This window comes from Loa loa (assembly GCF_000183805.2).
Source record: "Loa loa unplaced genomic scaffold supercont3.85, whole genome shotgun sequence".
Taxonomy (NCBI): domain Eukaryota; kingdom Metazoa; phylum Nematoda; class Chromadorea; order Rhabditida; family Onchocercidae; genus Loa; species Loa loa.
This window is the reverse complement of record NW_018108265.1, coordinates 170,075-182,589: the sequence shown is the minus strand read 5'-3', so window position 1 is coordinate 182,589 and position 12,515 is coordinate 170,075. Positions and strand designations below refer to the sequence as shown.

The following is a 12,515-nucleotide window of genomic DNA, read 5'->3' as shown; positions in this document are numbered from 1 at the left end:
TGTGTGTGTGTATGTGTCGTAACGTTGTAGACAAAGGGGGAGAGTTTAATTCTTTACTTGTAAATGGTAAGGGTCACAAAAACGATACGATACAGCTAATAATGATGAAAGGAAAGGAAAAGGAATCAACCAAACTGCTTGAGCGTAATGAAGAAACTGGTCATCAAAAGCTCCCTGGACAACACTCAATACAGCTTATATACGGAAAAAGTGGGAGTGATTTTGCTCCAAATTTTTCAACAGATTTGATTTAAAACAAAGATCTAAGATATGAGTGATGATTGCATAGATAGATAATTTTTTATACTTTGGTCTCTCGCGAAATTGGAATTCGCGACAAGTCCTTCTCCTGGCACCACACCACAAAAAAAGAACCACAACTCAAATTTGACTTGGTTTCAACTTTTACAACACCTCCTTTCTGCTACAAAAATTTCCATGAGGAAAATCTTTTAGCAGCATATTCAAATGATTATGTTGGTAGAAGTGTGTTGGTTCAGTTAACAGTTTATTAACTGTTTAGAAGAGGATATTTTAAAGGTAAGTTGAGCAATAATTCAGAAATTAGAAATACATATGATTACGCAGAAAAAGTGATTGAATCCGATCGATTCTCTCCCACAAGAATTTTGATTTCAGAAATCTGTTTTTTCAGTTTGTTCAAAAATTGACAGATGGTGAGGCAAAACCACTAAATCTTTAAAAGGATTGCGCCGTATTAAATGTATTTGATATTGGGTTTTTGATTTTGCAATACAGTGAGAAGACAAGGGTCGTAGAAAACTCCATTTCGATGGAAATTTTTTCGTTAGACAGGTAGTTGAGGGTAATGATAATTGCAAAGAATAGGTGTTTCAGTTAACACGGCATAAGATTCACCTTCTCAGGTTTGTTTCGTCGAAAAAAAGGAATACGAATTAGGTTACCATATTAGTGGTCGATAATGGTATGAATATATCGGTAATTATCATCTTTGCTTTTCTGTTGAGCTCTATTTGTCTGCGGATCCTAGCTACCAACTTTGTTCTAGTATCAGTCTTATCACTAGTTTGCTATTTATTGTATTTGCTGCTTTTCAAAAAGCTCACATAGTGGGAAAATCTAGTTTACTAGTTAAGTCGAAGCTTGTTGCTACTGGTTGGTTTTATGCGCCAAGGTTCCTCATATAAAAATTCCTAGTGATCAAGGAGAGCACTTATTTTAAATGACTGCATCAGTCAAATTTCCCAGGCATTTACTGATTTGGAATGCACTAACAATAACGCTTTTGGATCAGAATTCCATCAACTACTGTGTTAACGAGGTCAACCCTCCCAAAAATTTTAACTAATTCGTTTGCTCTTCTTTCTAGCTAGTTCAAGTCTAACAAATTTAAAAGCCACAACTAGCAAAAACATTCAAAACCTATTTTAATAGATCACCAACGGTACACCAACCATATGAACAGCAACAATGACTGTTAAAGATACAATAACAATGCCGCCTCTATAGCAGCAAGACCTCATGATTCAACATAAACAATGAAGTGGTGGGAACTGCTGTCATTCGAAATATTCCGACTGATTATATAGATGTAACCTGAGCAGTTTATATGAATTTGATTTCATCCTTATGGGGAAAGGTTACTGCCCATACTGATTTGGCAGTGGCTGCTTTGGCAAATAATTTTTACATCACTTTAAGAAATAAGTCCCAGCTCACTTACTGCCTGTACACTACAGTTAACAACACTTTCGAACTGCGACGCCTACAGACTGCTGATTGTGCAGATCGGTTCTGTAAAAGCGACTGTGTTCACATATTTTTAAGTGATATTGAATGACTGACTTTTCGACGGCTTAATCTTTTGATCATTCACAATAACCAATATTACCCAGTTATTCAATTAGTGCAAGTAGCGATGTGACTGCATGGCGAAATCGAGATGCATAGATTTAAAAAAGATCGTATACGATAACGGTTCCAGACTATACTTATTCAATTACTATGTGATTACGTTTGCTTCGGTGGTAAATGTTCCATCATTCTTCAACTTCTTTTAATTTAAAATGATTTAGGTGAGAAATAATATCATAAGGATTTCGACCTAAATCGAACAGTGTCATATACAATGCCACAAATATACTATTAACGCAGCAAAAGCTATTACCATTCCAGCTGCTGACATCTTTATGAAAATACCCAAAATTGCTTAATAATTGCACACAATAACAATTCTGTCAAAACTTCATTTGACAAAAAAGGTAGTAATTAACAAAAACTCGTAAATTTTCGACATTGTTTACATCAAGAACGACTAACGTGAAATAATGGACCAAATACAACAAAATTAAACCTATAATTATATTTATTAGTCAAAAAGCTGTCACTCTTCCTGTCATCAGCACTTCCATTGCAGCTTGGAAATACTACTATTTGCTTCTGTATGGAAAAAGCTATAACATTACTTGACCAGAGATTCACCGTATGACTCAGACACAGGATTCGTGGAAGTTGCTAGTTGGTCAGTGCAGCGCATACATCATTTTGCATGCCTATAATACCGCCTATACCGCGATCGAAATCCATCTTTCAGAAATTCATTTTCAAACCTTGGGGCCTAAATCCATTTGTTTATTCATCTACTGATCATAGAAGAGGAGTATAGAATTTAAAAAAGTAAAAGCTTCTTTAAGGTTTTTTTAATTTTCTGACATTCTGCAATGACCATAAGTTAAAACCTAGGCATTACATGCTGACAGTAGACTGACAAAACATGACGAGTGAAAGACAATTTGACTGACCAACACTTAAGTTTGAACTAGCTTAGATCAACCCTGCTTTTCGTGCAACTACAACTCAACATCCTTATGGTTGTCACAATCAAATCACGATCACGAATGTGACTCCCACCATTCGAATTTTCATCGCTGTCCAATCAGACTTCACCATAAATTGTACGCAAACAATTCTCAAACTGTCTCACAGAGACCAGTGCTATTTGTGTTTTCCGGTTTAGCATGATGAAGAGAATACGTAATACCTCCCATTTCATCAGCGTTAGATTTCATGTCAGCTACAACTCTGCCTAGATTTAAGCTCCCTTGACAACTCTTCAGCCCTTCATAACTTCAATAGGAAGCATATCGCCACAACTAATTTAATTGATTTCCACTCCAGCCAACAAATCATAACCCACGCTCGACCATGGGGACCAATTCTCACAGCAAAAGTGCTCCCACCAAACGGTAATGATCGAAAGACGACTTAACCAATGAAGCTGGAATCATAGAAGTGCGAAGTGCAACAGTAATGTTTGTACGATTACTACTTGAATATGGAAGAGACACTTTTTTAAACACCTTATCTGCATTCGAAATTCACTTTTATTTCTTTGATTAGTAATAAATTTTCGGTGAATGTAAAATCACAAAGAATGAGCGCATTTTCACAAGGAAAAAACGTGAAACAAAAGCGACAACAATGTTAATGACTTGAACACGAAAAAGTAATCCACAGTAGATAGAACATGACGAAAGTGAATAAAAAACAACAGGACAAATTAGCAGGCCTATAAGCCAAAAAATAAAGTGCAAATAAGAGATGGCAATGAGTTCGATTTCGTACCAAACTTTCCAAATACGAAAGGGAATGACAAAACTTATCCACTACTAATTACAGATCATTTCAGATTGGAAGTGTTTTTCGACAGTAAACATGAAACCGAAACAAGCGGAACAACAGCCTGTTGGTAACAAGGAAGGCTAATAGCATCAGGTACTGTCCACTTGTACCACAAAAACCATAAGACATTTCCTGTACATTTAATAAAATGAAAAACACTGATACACCGATTCCCAATCAGAGGCGAAGAGAATTTACAGGGCTCCTTACATTTTACGGTAACATAATTCAATAAATCCGAGCTGAATACATGAAAGAAGAAACACTCTTAAAAAAAAGTATATGACAGTCAAAGACAGTAAATGGTAGATCTTGCGATGCATCTCCGAAAGGAAAATGATACAGAGACAAGCAAAAACTCCCTGACATAAATTACAATTGTCGTTAGTTAAGTGCCATTATAGAAAATGTATGATCATGGAGAATACAACATGCATTTAACATCAAGTAACACGATGCAAAGCTGCAATTAACATCATAAAAAACGAGATCATGTATTGCAAGTTTCTCATAAAAATTATTATGACTAATATTCCTGTTATGAAAAAATCAGCAATGAGAATTTATGCTGCAAATCGGTTGACTGAATAGTGTGTCATTCAAATTTGTAAAATTAGAAATCACAAAACATAATGAATCAGATTTAACAGCAAGGACTGATATGAAGAGAAGAAAAATAATACACATTACAGTTCGTTTGAGCTTTATAGAATGATTAATTGAGTTCAACTCGCACCTCTGTTTTCTCGGTCGAACAGATCTGTTGTGTAGTCCCTGAACATTTTGATCGCTTTCACTGTCAACAGCTCGCTGATTCGCAAGGCATGTAACAGCGTGGCGAAATGCTCACGTATGTGTCGCCCGCGTGTTTGCACATGTTCCAATAAACTAATTTCATCATTATGGGTAGGATCTAGGTAAGGCACTGTCATCGAGAAACCAACATGACTTCCGTCATTTCCATTCCCATGCCGCCCTTCGCTTTTCAGACTTTCAACAATTTCTGGATACCCGGACATTACTGCCGTGACTTCATTAATTACCGCACTTCCGTTTTCGACACTCACTATTTTATTCTCGTTTAACAGACTACAATCTGTACAAGATTGATTTCCAGCTGATACTTCGGTTGTTCTGAATTCTTCCCCTTCTCTACTACGCAATGGTTGCGCCTGATTAGAACATGTCGAATGTAGTTCTTGTTGTGAGCAACGTTCATACCTAAACTATTTAGGTAAAATTTAAGAAATGGAAAAATTGTAGGATGAGTAAAACTGAAAACAAATAAACAAGAAAAACAAAAAAAAAAAAACCAACTCTAAGTATATTTAAACTTGCCTAAATGTTTTCATATCCATTCCAAATTCTTTCTTAAACATTGCGCCCATTTCTGCAGCTGTAAAATGTGGCTCAAGATCTTCCAGCTTCAGCTCAGGAGTCGGTGACTTTTTCTTTGAATGTGCAATACTTCCGCGTTGGCGACCGCGACCTCTACGCGACTGACTTTTGCGTGTTCGCTTCATTCCGGATCGAAAACGTTTGGGCGGACGAATACACTTTTCCTTAAAATCACGATATAGTTTAAGAAAGAACGATATGGAAAGTCAGTAACGACAAGTTAAAATTAGTTATATTAGACAGAGCAAATCGATCTCAACAAAGTCAATAGCTGACAACTCCATTACGGTTGCACAACACTGAAATCAATCCAAAAACCAAGGAATGAGAAAGACGTCCTTTTCAAAGATCGCACTCGATTTAGCCATAAAGAAGACTGATCAACTTTGATTTAATCTTCGAAGTCACTATGTTCATCGAGGATATATTTTACTATACTAACACTCCCATTTTCAAACATTTGAAAAAAAAAGCAGACCCGGAACAATTTGAGTGTATAATTCATTGGTGGATGAAATTTCATTGCTATATTTGCATCATAGTTTCTTGAAATTGGAATAATTTTAGAAGGGACTGCTTTAGTAAATGACAGAAGTCGATTTTGCCATTTTTCTTCTCGAACACTTTCATTATCGTATGGTTGACAATCCTTAAAAAGATGTATTATAATAAACTAGGGCCCGTACTGTTGTATATCAAATAAACCATGGAAAAATGAAATAACATGTAATGTACAACTGGTAATAAATTGCATTGCTCAGAAAATTTAAAACTGCATTCTTCCTTGCTGAACAAAATTAAATCGCACTAAAGTTACTCCACTGTTAACGATAATATAAAGTTCACTGGGCCATTTAGTTCTAGATATGACGATAATTATGGAGAAAACTGCCGCAATTAGCGATCACGTCTTCATCTCAAAGGCTAAACAGTTTCAGATCTAAGTAAATTGATTAGAAACAAACTAACTTCTTTGTGACCATTTATCAGTTCGATATAAGAAGTAGGGTCACTGTATCTAACAAGATTAAGCATCTGTTTTGTTGCTTCATTTAAATTATCACACTCTGCCTTTCGCATGTCTGATAATCTTTGGTGGACTGCTCGCACTTGACTGAAACTTTCATTTTAAACACAGAAAGGAGTACCGAAATAAAATCTAGCAAACATTCCCTCACAGTTAACTATCGACTGCTGTTGAAGTGATAGTCATTTTTAGCCATCGTAAGAAACGAAAACATGATAATTGGAATTCTAACCATTTCTCGATCAATCATAGCAAAAGAAACCGAAAATGAAAGAAAAAATTTGCTAAACAAATGGATTTCATAACATCATCCATAAAAGCAAGGTATGTAATAGACCTTAAGGAATGCAACGTCCGCGAAAGATTCTTATCTCCTCCAACTCGTTTCTTTTTACGATTCAGTTCTTTCTCTATATTCATAAAGAAAGCATCATCCGCATCTAGAGCTTCTGACTTCCTTTTTCTACTAAGAGTGTACTGGCTTATATTATCATATAGGGCAACAACACTATTCGAAGCCTGAAACACACGCCATTGATATAATCTGCAGTAACAATTGTTATTGACACGAAGCATAGTTAGAAAGGTAAGATGTCGACAAAAAAAAAAAAAAGAAAAAATTAATACCGAAAAATCCAAAGTAAGGTATCAAAAAATGAAATAATCATAGATCTCTCAGACCTAACTTCGTGCCTTAGATGATGAATACTCTCCTCCTTAGAGAAAGTTAAAAAATCACCAGCGATACTGACCAACACTTGACAAAGAACATTTCAGGAAATAATACCAAAATTCTGTCGATATTTCAATATGCTGTAGGCTAAGAAAAAAAAAGCAGGAAGTCCTTTTCCCTGTATCCATATAGAAGTATGGAATATCCAACGGATTAAACACCACAGAGAATGCAATGCATACAGGTCTTCAATAAAAACTGCAATACAATTCAACCAAATGCTCACACGTATCCAGATTTTCTAAAGAGAATGAAATGCCATACTTGAGGTACAGTGTGAGGTAGTTCAAAGATCCCAAATCGGTCTGCAATTTTTATTTCGAACAGATGGTCATCTTTCTTTTTTCTTTTTCTTCCTAAATGCTGTTGTTCAATCCCCTCTTCTCGTCCTTCTGTAATACAGTGAATGATTCTCTCGAAGTCAGCAACTTAGAATCACTAAAAAATGAATCTTTCGTTATTGCTCAAGCACTGAATACAAAAAGTTCATCACCTTTATCATTTTTGACGATAACTTCAATGATTTCCGCGAGAACTTCTGCAACCGCCTGTAACATTTCGGTTTCTGGATCACGTCGACTCACATAACCGAACGGTTGTAGGCCACGAGATAACCTAACACTTGTTTGTATGCCTCTCTGAGGTGATATAAGACCAATTCCTATTACGCCACTGCTTGCACTACGCGCATAAACCTCTAAAGCTTCTTCCAGATATTTGTAAACGCATACAGGCTCATTATCAACATTCTTCTCAAAAACATTATCGGAGGTTGAAGGTGGACAAATCGGATAATTTTCAAGAAATTTTTCTGCCTGCTTTTTGGCTGCCATAAGTGAATAATCGTCCAACGAAGCAACCTGTAAACCATACAACCTCTGGACACTTGACATAACTCAGCACTAGACATTAAATGCACTAACACAATGGATGATTATAAGAGAGATTCTTGAGCACAAACCAAATTTGAATTTAATTCAACATCGGCTAAAACCGACTGCTTTGCAGTGCGGAAATGTTCCTGTAACATCCAACGTTTCACATATATTCGTTTCATTACACGCTCGCAACCGGAGATGCGATCAAAACGTTGCCAACGGTCTTTTAAACCAGAACAGAGAAGCATTTGCGCAAGGACTTTCCATTTCTATAAAAATAAATATTAAGAGAAGAATTTTCACCCTCATAAACAATTTTACAAACCCAGTGCTTGTGAAATTCATTGGCAAACAATTCAATTGATCCTGAAGATACCAAAAACATAGTTTCCTGCTTTATAGAAAAATTTATAAAATTCTAGAGTTCCTTCAGCACAAATACATGCATAGAACGCTTTTTCTGACTGTCTCACGGTCACCGATTACTATGACAACAAATTTAAACCATCAAAAATATAGAAAGCTTAAAATTTTCAAGTGGCTCGAGTACTACGAAGTTCCTTGTCAGCACCGAAAATAGGCAAAAATCTACGGGACATAACCGACAAAGTATTATATTGACCAATGGAATGTGCAACGAAGTACTGCGTCTTAATAAAAGTTTTACACAATACTACACCTGTTCAGTAAACTGACGACACTGGATTTTTCCTCCATTTTCATTTCGAATATTTGATGTGGTTCCCAATGTGATGACATTTTTCGGTACAGTCGACCCAACAGATTCCTTTGTCATCACTGTTGCCACCTATAACATACAATAAACACCATATTACAGATATCTGAGCAACGAATCAGAGGCAAAATGACTGAGAGACATGTTCAGTGCAAAAAAGAGCAAGAGTGAATCACAAATAGTGCTGAATCTTTCCCTCTCCTTTGCCAGGAAAAAATTATATTCAAACCAATTCTAAAAAGACAAACATGAGATAAGGTTTCATCTACAACAGTCGATGGGTTATTTCCATTTATCTTGTCCTCATCAAAAAAGCAGAGTGTCGCTGATACATCACGTGATCTGTGAAGAATCCGTTGACTGTTTGGACAAGGATTACTTGGGACAGCGATTTCTACCCTATAAACAAGTTTCACATTTGAAGAAAAATGAAAGCAAACAATAAAAGCAAATGAACCATTCGATAAATCATATTTACTAAAATAAAAAGATAACAGTACTGCAAATTATTAAGAGAAAAATCCAAAATATAGTAAAAATCATGTCGATCTACTTCACGAATATTCCCAGTTCTCATTTATGAACCCAGCATAAACTTCAACCGTTCCTTTCCCAAAATCATTTTATGACAAGTTTTATTATAATATGCTAAAGAGATAAGCAGAATTATCTGCTTTGAAGAAAATATCTGAAAACATGAAAGGAATAGCTTCTGAAACAACTAATCACAAAACGAGTAAAAAATTACCCGAATATATGACACATCAAATAAGTGACATCCTCGATTTTCTGGACTTCTGCTTCTTCAATCCACTTTTCATTGAGTTCGGTTTCCATCGTTTCTCTAACTGCACGGTCGATTTGTCCATACTGCAGTGATGTCCGCTTTTCATCAACAAAATTACGGACCGGCCACAAACTGGAGTCCAGCTCAACAACAGCTGGGACTCCTGATGCAGATAATTTATTCCGTAGGACCATCTAAAGTCCACAAATTGCTTCCAAAAAATCGCAAATGAAATTTAAGAAAAGAGAGGAGAGGACCTAAACTGTATAGAGGGGAGAAGACTTGAAAAACTCATTGAGAAATTATATAGTAGTAAGCAGTAGGCATTCTGAAATGGATCTCAGGAGGCAAAGAACGTAATGAAACTATAACAGTATTCCGTAAAGTAGTTCTAAATTAAAGGGAAGCATGTGGGCTAGGAAAATATGCTACAGTTCTTAAAAATTTCTTCATACAACTATAACCAGTGAACCAAAAAGCCAGCATTGCTTTAATACAAATATATCTCATGGATAGAAAAGGTTCAACATGATAGCAAATATTTTAGCAGCAATAAAAAGAGCAAACTTCAGCTTTCTTCATCCTCTTCACCTTTGTATAACTATCAGAATTAATCTGATGGGGAACTGACGATGAAACGCACTGCTGCAATGACACCGTCCCTACGCCATTATCTATGCGCACTCGACTGCGCCGTTTGGGCACTTTTTCAGGCACTGGATCTTCCACTTCTCTAAAAACTTTTCTTTATAATTTCTGATTCATCCTGAATTACCTGCGAAACAACATATAGAAAATCACAGTCTCCGAACACAAACTTGGACCTGGGATTACCTGTACAGGTAAACGCAATCTGATGAAAATATGAAGCGCTAAGCAAAATCCCTGTGCACAGATCAAAAAAAAAAAAAGAAGAAAATAGAATTAACCAACACTATAAAAGCAATTATTATCAGTTGCAAGGCATGAATCACTAAAACATTAAACATACCGTGATTCACAGTCAAGATCTGCAGATTTCCAAGTAAGCTCATCTTTCACAGTAACGAAGGAGTCTCCAACGACTCGTTCAGTATTTATAAGCAACTGAAATATTACATAAAAAACCTTATTCAGAAATCGACTCAAGTATGGAACCAGAGAAATAAATCATACCTTCATTTTTTCCGCATTTGTGCACTCGAAGTTTTGTTTTCTCAGTCTTTTCCGTGGTGACACTTCCACAGCTCCGGCAACCGCAACCTTAGATACAATACTAATTACGAATAAACAAATCTTCTGTGATGGCTCATGGATTCAATACACATCTCTACCCCGATATGGAATTTCGCGGTTGATTTTCTCCACTGCAATAAGCGAACATTTATCCGACAAAAAAAAATCTAATCTATCTAACCTGATCTGAAAAGTTCTTCGTATTTTGCACGACGTTGCCAATGAGTATAGCAGGAGTTTTCCGAGCAACGATCCCGCGAGTATTAGGTGACATGCATGGTGCACCGCTCAGCATGCGAGTATCTGTAGCACTTGTGCGCTTGAAACACATTAAACTGAAAAATGAAATAGAATATGTAGAATGATACATATAATCGAAAATTTGGGCAAAACAAGAACTTACCTCGAATTGTCTTTCACTGCAGTTAAGGGAGCCGTCAGTACTTCCTGATATGGGCCTGTTTGAGGATGAGCTTCGGCAACAATTAGGCGACGCACAGCAGAGAGAGAACCTGGAAAAACTGATCTTCTCAAGAAAGCTTCTTATAAAATATAACATCAATATTTCACAGAACGATTGGAAATAAAAAAGAAAAATCATCACATACTTAAACTCTTCTCTATGTTGCAACAATAAATTACCTGATTCTCGATTTTTGCGCAAAATAGTAGGTCGTGCGCTCGGTCCAGGATATGAAGTACCAACTGAGCCATCATGCTGTCCTGCCGGAACAGGAATACATGTATCATGCAGTGTAGTAACAGATGCATTGGTGGCGGGACATGCTATATTTAGAGTTGGTGCGGGCATCATGACAGGTTTGATATCCGTTCTTTCATCAGAGATACGCGTTACTACCTTCGCACCGCGTAAGAATTCCTAAACTGAATAAAATTTTACAAAATAAACAGAGAGAGAAATTTCTTAAGAGAACTAAAAATTTGCTCCCTCTTCAACCTTCTGTCTGACACATAATTACAAACCCTAGCAGTTGATTTACAATTACTCTAGGAATGTAAAACTGTCTTTTGCAATAAACACAATCCTGTGTTAAAAGTAACTTCCGAGATATATCAAAATATAATAGGAGAATGCAAAAAAACAGCGAGTTCCTCAGTGCTTAATATATGCCTACAAATTAGAGCTACTATATAAAACGTACCGCACTGCTTATAATTGGATTAACACGAATGGAGTTTCGAACCGGTATATCTCCAACACTAACAACACTTCGACCAGATGTCAAATATCGACTTAAAAAAAGTGAAATGAATAAACAAATTAAATTACTTTATTTCAACCTCTAGGGAAAAAACGTCTCCGGACTGCAAATTAATCAATTAAAAATCAGTTCATTTCCAGGCTGGAATCTCATGTAACGAAAATAAAAGAAAACTATATTATATCTCCAGTCTGCAAACCAACTACTGAAAAAAAGCAACGAGGAAAGATTCAAATGAATGGACCTTAATATAAATTATAAAAGGAATATTCCAAATTATCAATCTCGAGCAGAATATTATACCGTGAATCAGTGTTCCCACAGTTTGTGAAAGCAGCTGGAGAAGATCGAACAACGCGTGATTCCTCCAATTCCCGAGCACGCGACGGCGATAAGGAAAGAACAGGTTGCTGTGCACTCGCTAAATGTAAATTATGTTGCTGTTGAAGATACACTGTCGTCATAGGGCTACCACTTAGCTGGGCAATATCATCTGAAAATAAACATTATTTAGTCCAGAAAAAATTGATGAATGGGTCGAATAGGTACAGGATGTACACTAGTATGATATCAAACCGTGTAATGACAGTTCTCCCTGTCATTACTGATGATACTACCACTAAAATATTCAAACTGACAGCTATAAGCCTCATAGATTATATCGGCCTGAAAATGTGCTGGATTAACTGAATAAAAACTGAATACATTCCGTCTTCTATTTCGGGATATTCGGTCTATGTTAAAGTACGACAATCTTAAAACCGCCAAAAATTACAGGAATTCAACACAACCCTATAAAACATTCAAATACAGTAAATTATCAAATAAGTAATATCACCTCATCTGAGAAGCCAT

At 36.2% G+C, this 12,515-nt stretch overlaps 1 protein-coding gene across 1 annotated transcript in view; it reads right to left on the bottom strand.

Annotated features, from left to right (window-relative positions):
- Nucleotides 1-3,345: 3,345 nt before the first annotated feature.
- Nucleotides 3,346-12,515, bottom strand: part of LOAG_17510 (hypothetical protein) — a 10,870-nt gene continuing 1,700 nt past the window's right edge. The window contains exons 5-23 of the mRNA XM_020450172.1: nucleotides 11,964-12,153; nucleotides 11,601-11,691; nucleotides 11,080-11,317; nucleotides 10,841-10,949; nucleotides 10,619-10,772; nucleotides 10,378-10,464; nucleotides 10,214-10,308; nucleotides 9,790-9,955; nucleotides 9,184-9,416; nucleotides 8,684-8,834; nucleotides 8,379-8,507; nucleotides 7,783-7,968; nucleotides 7,315-7,681; nucleotides 7,086-7,213; nucleotides 6,426-6,607; nucleotides 6,031-6,175; nucleotides 5,540-5,710; nucleotides 5,002-5,225; nucleotides 3,346-4,884 (exon numbers count right to left, since the gene is read on the bottom strand). Coding sequence (XP_020306196.1) covers nucleotides 4,389-4,884; nucleotides 5,002-5,225; nucleotides 5,540-5,710; nucleotides 6,031-6,175; nucleotides 6,426-6,607; nucleotides 7,086-7,213; nucleotides 7,315-7,681; nucleotides 7,783-7,968; nucleotides 8,379-8,507; nucleotides 8,684-8,834; nucleotides 9,184-9,416; nucleotides 9,790-9,955; nucleotides 10,214-10,308; nucleotides 10,378-10,464; nucleotides 10,619-10,772; nucleotides 10,841-10,949; nucleotides 11,080-11,317; nucleotides 11,601-11,691; nucleotides 11,964-12,153 — 3,542 coding nt within the window. The 3' untranslated portion in view covers nucleotides 3,346-4,388. The remainder of the gene's footprint in view (nucleotides 4,885-5,001; nucleotides 5,226-5,539; nucleotides 5,711-6,030; nucleotides 6,176-6,425; nucleotides 6,608-7,085; nucleotides 7,214-7,314; nucleotides 7,682-7,782; nucleotides 7,969-8,378; nucleotides 8,508-8,683; nucleotides 8,835-9,183; nucleotides 9,417-9,789; nucleotides 9,956-10,213; nucleotides 10,309-10,377; nucleotides 10,465-10,618; nucleotides 10,773-10,840; nucleotides 10,950-11,079; nucleotides 11,318-11,600; nucleotides 11,692-11,963; nucleotides 12,154-12,515) is intronic.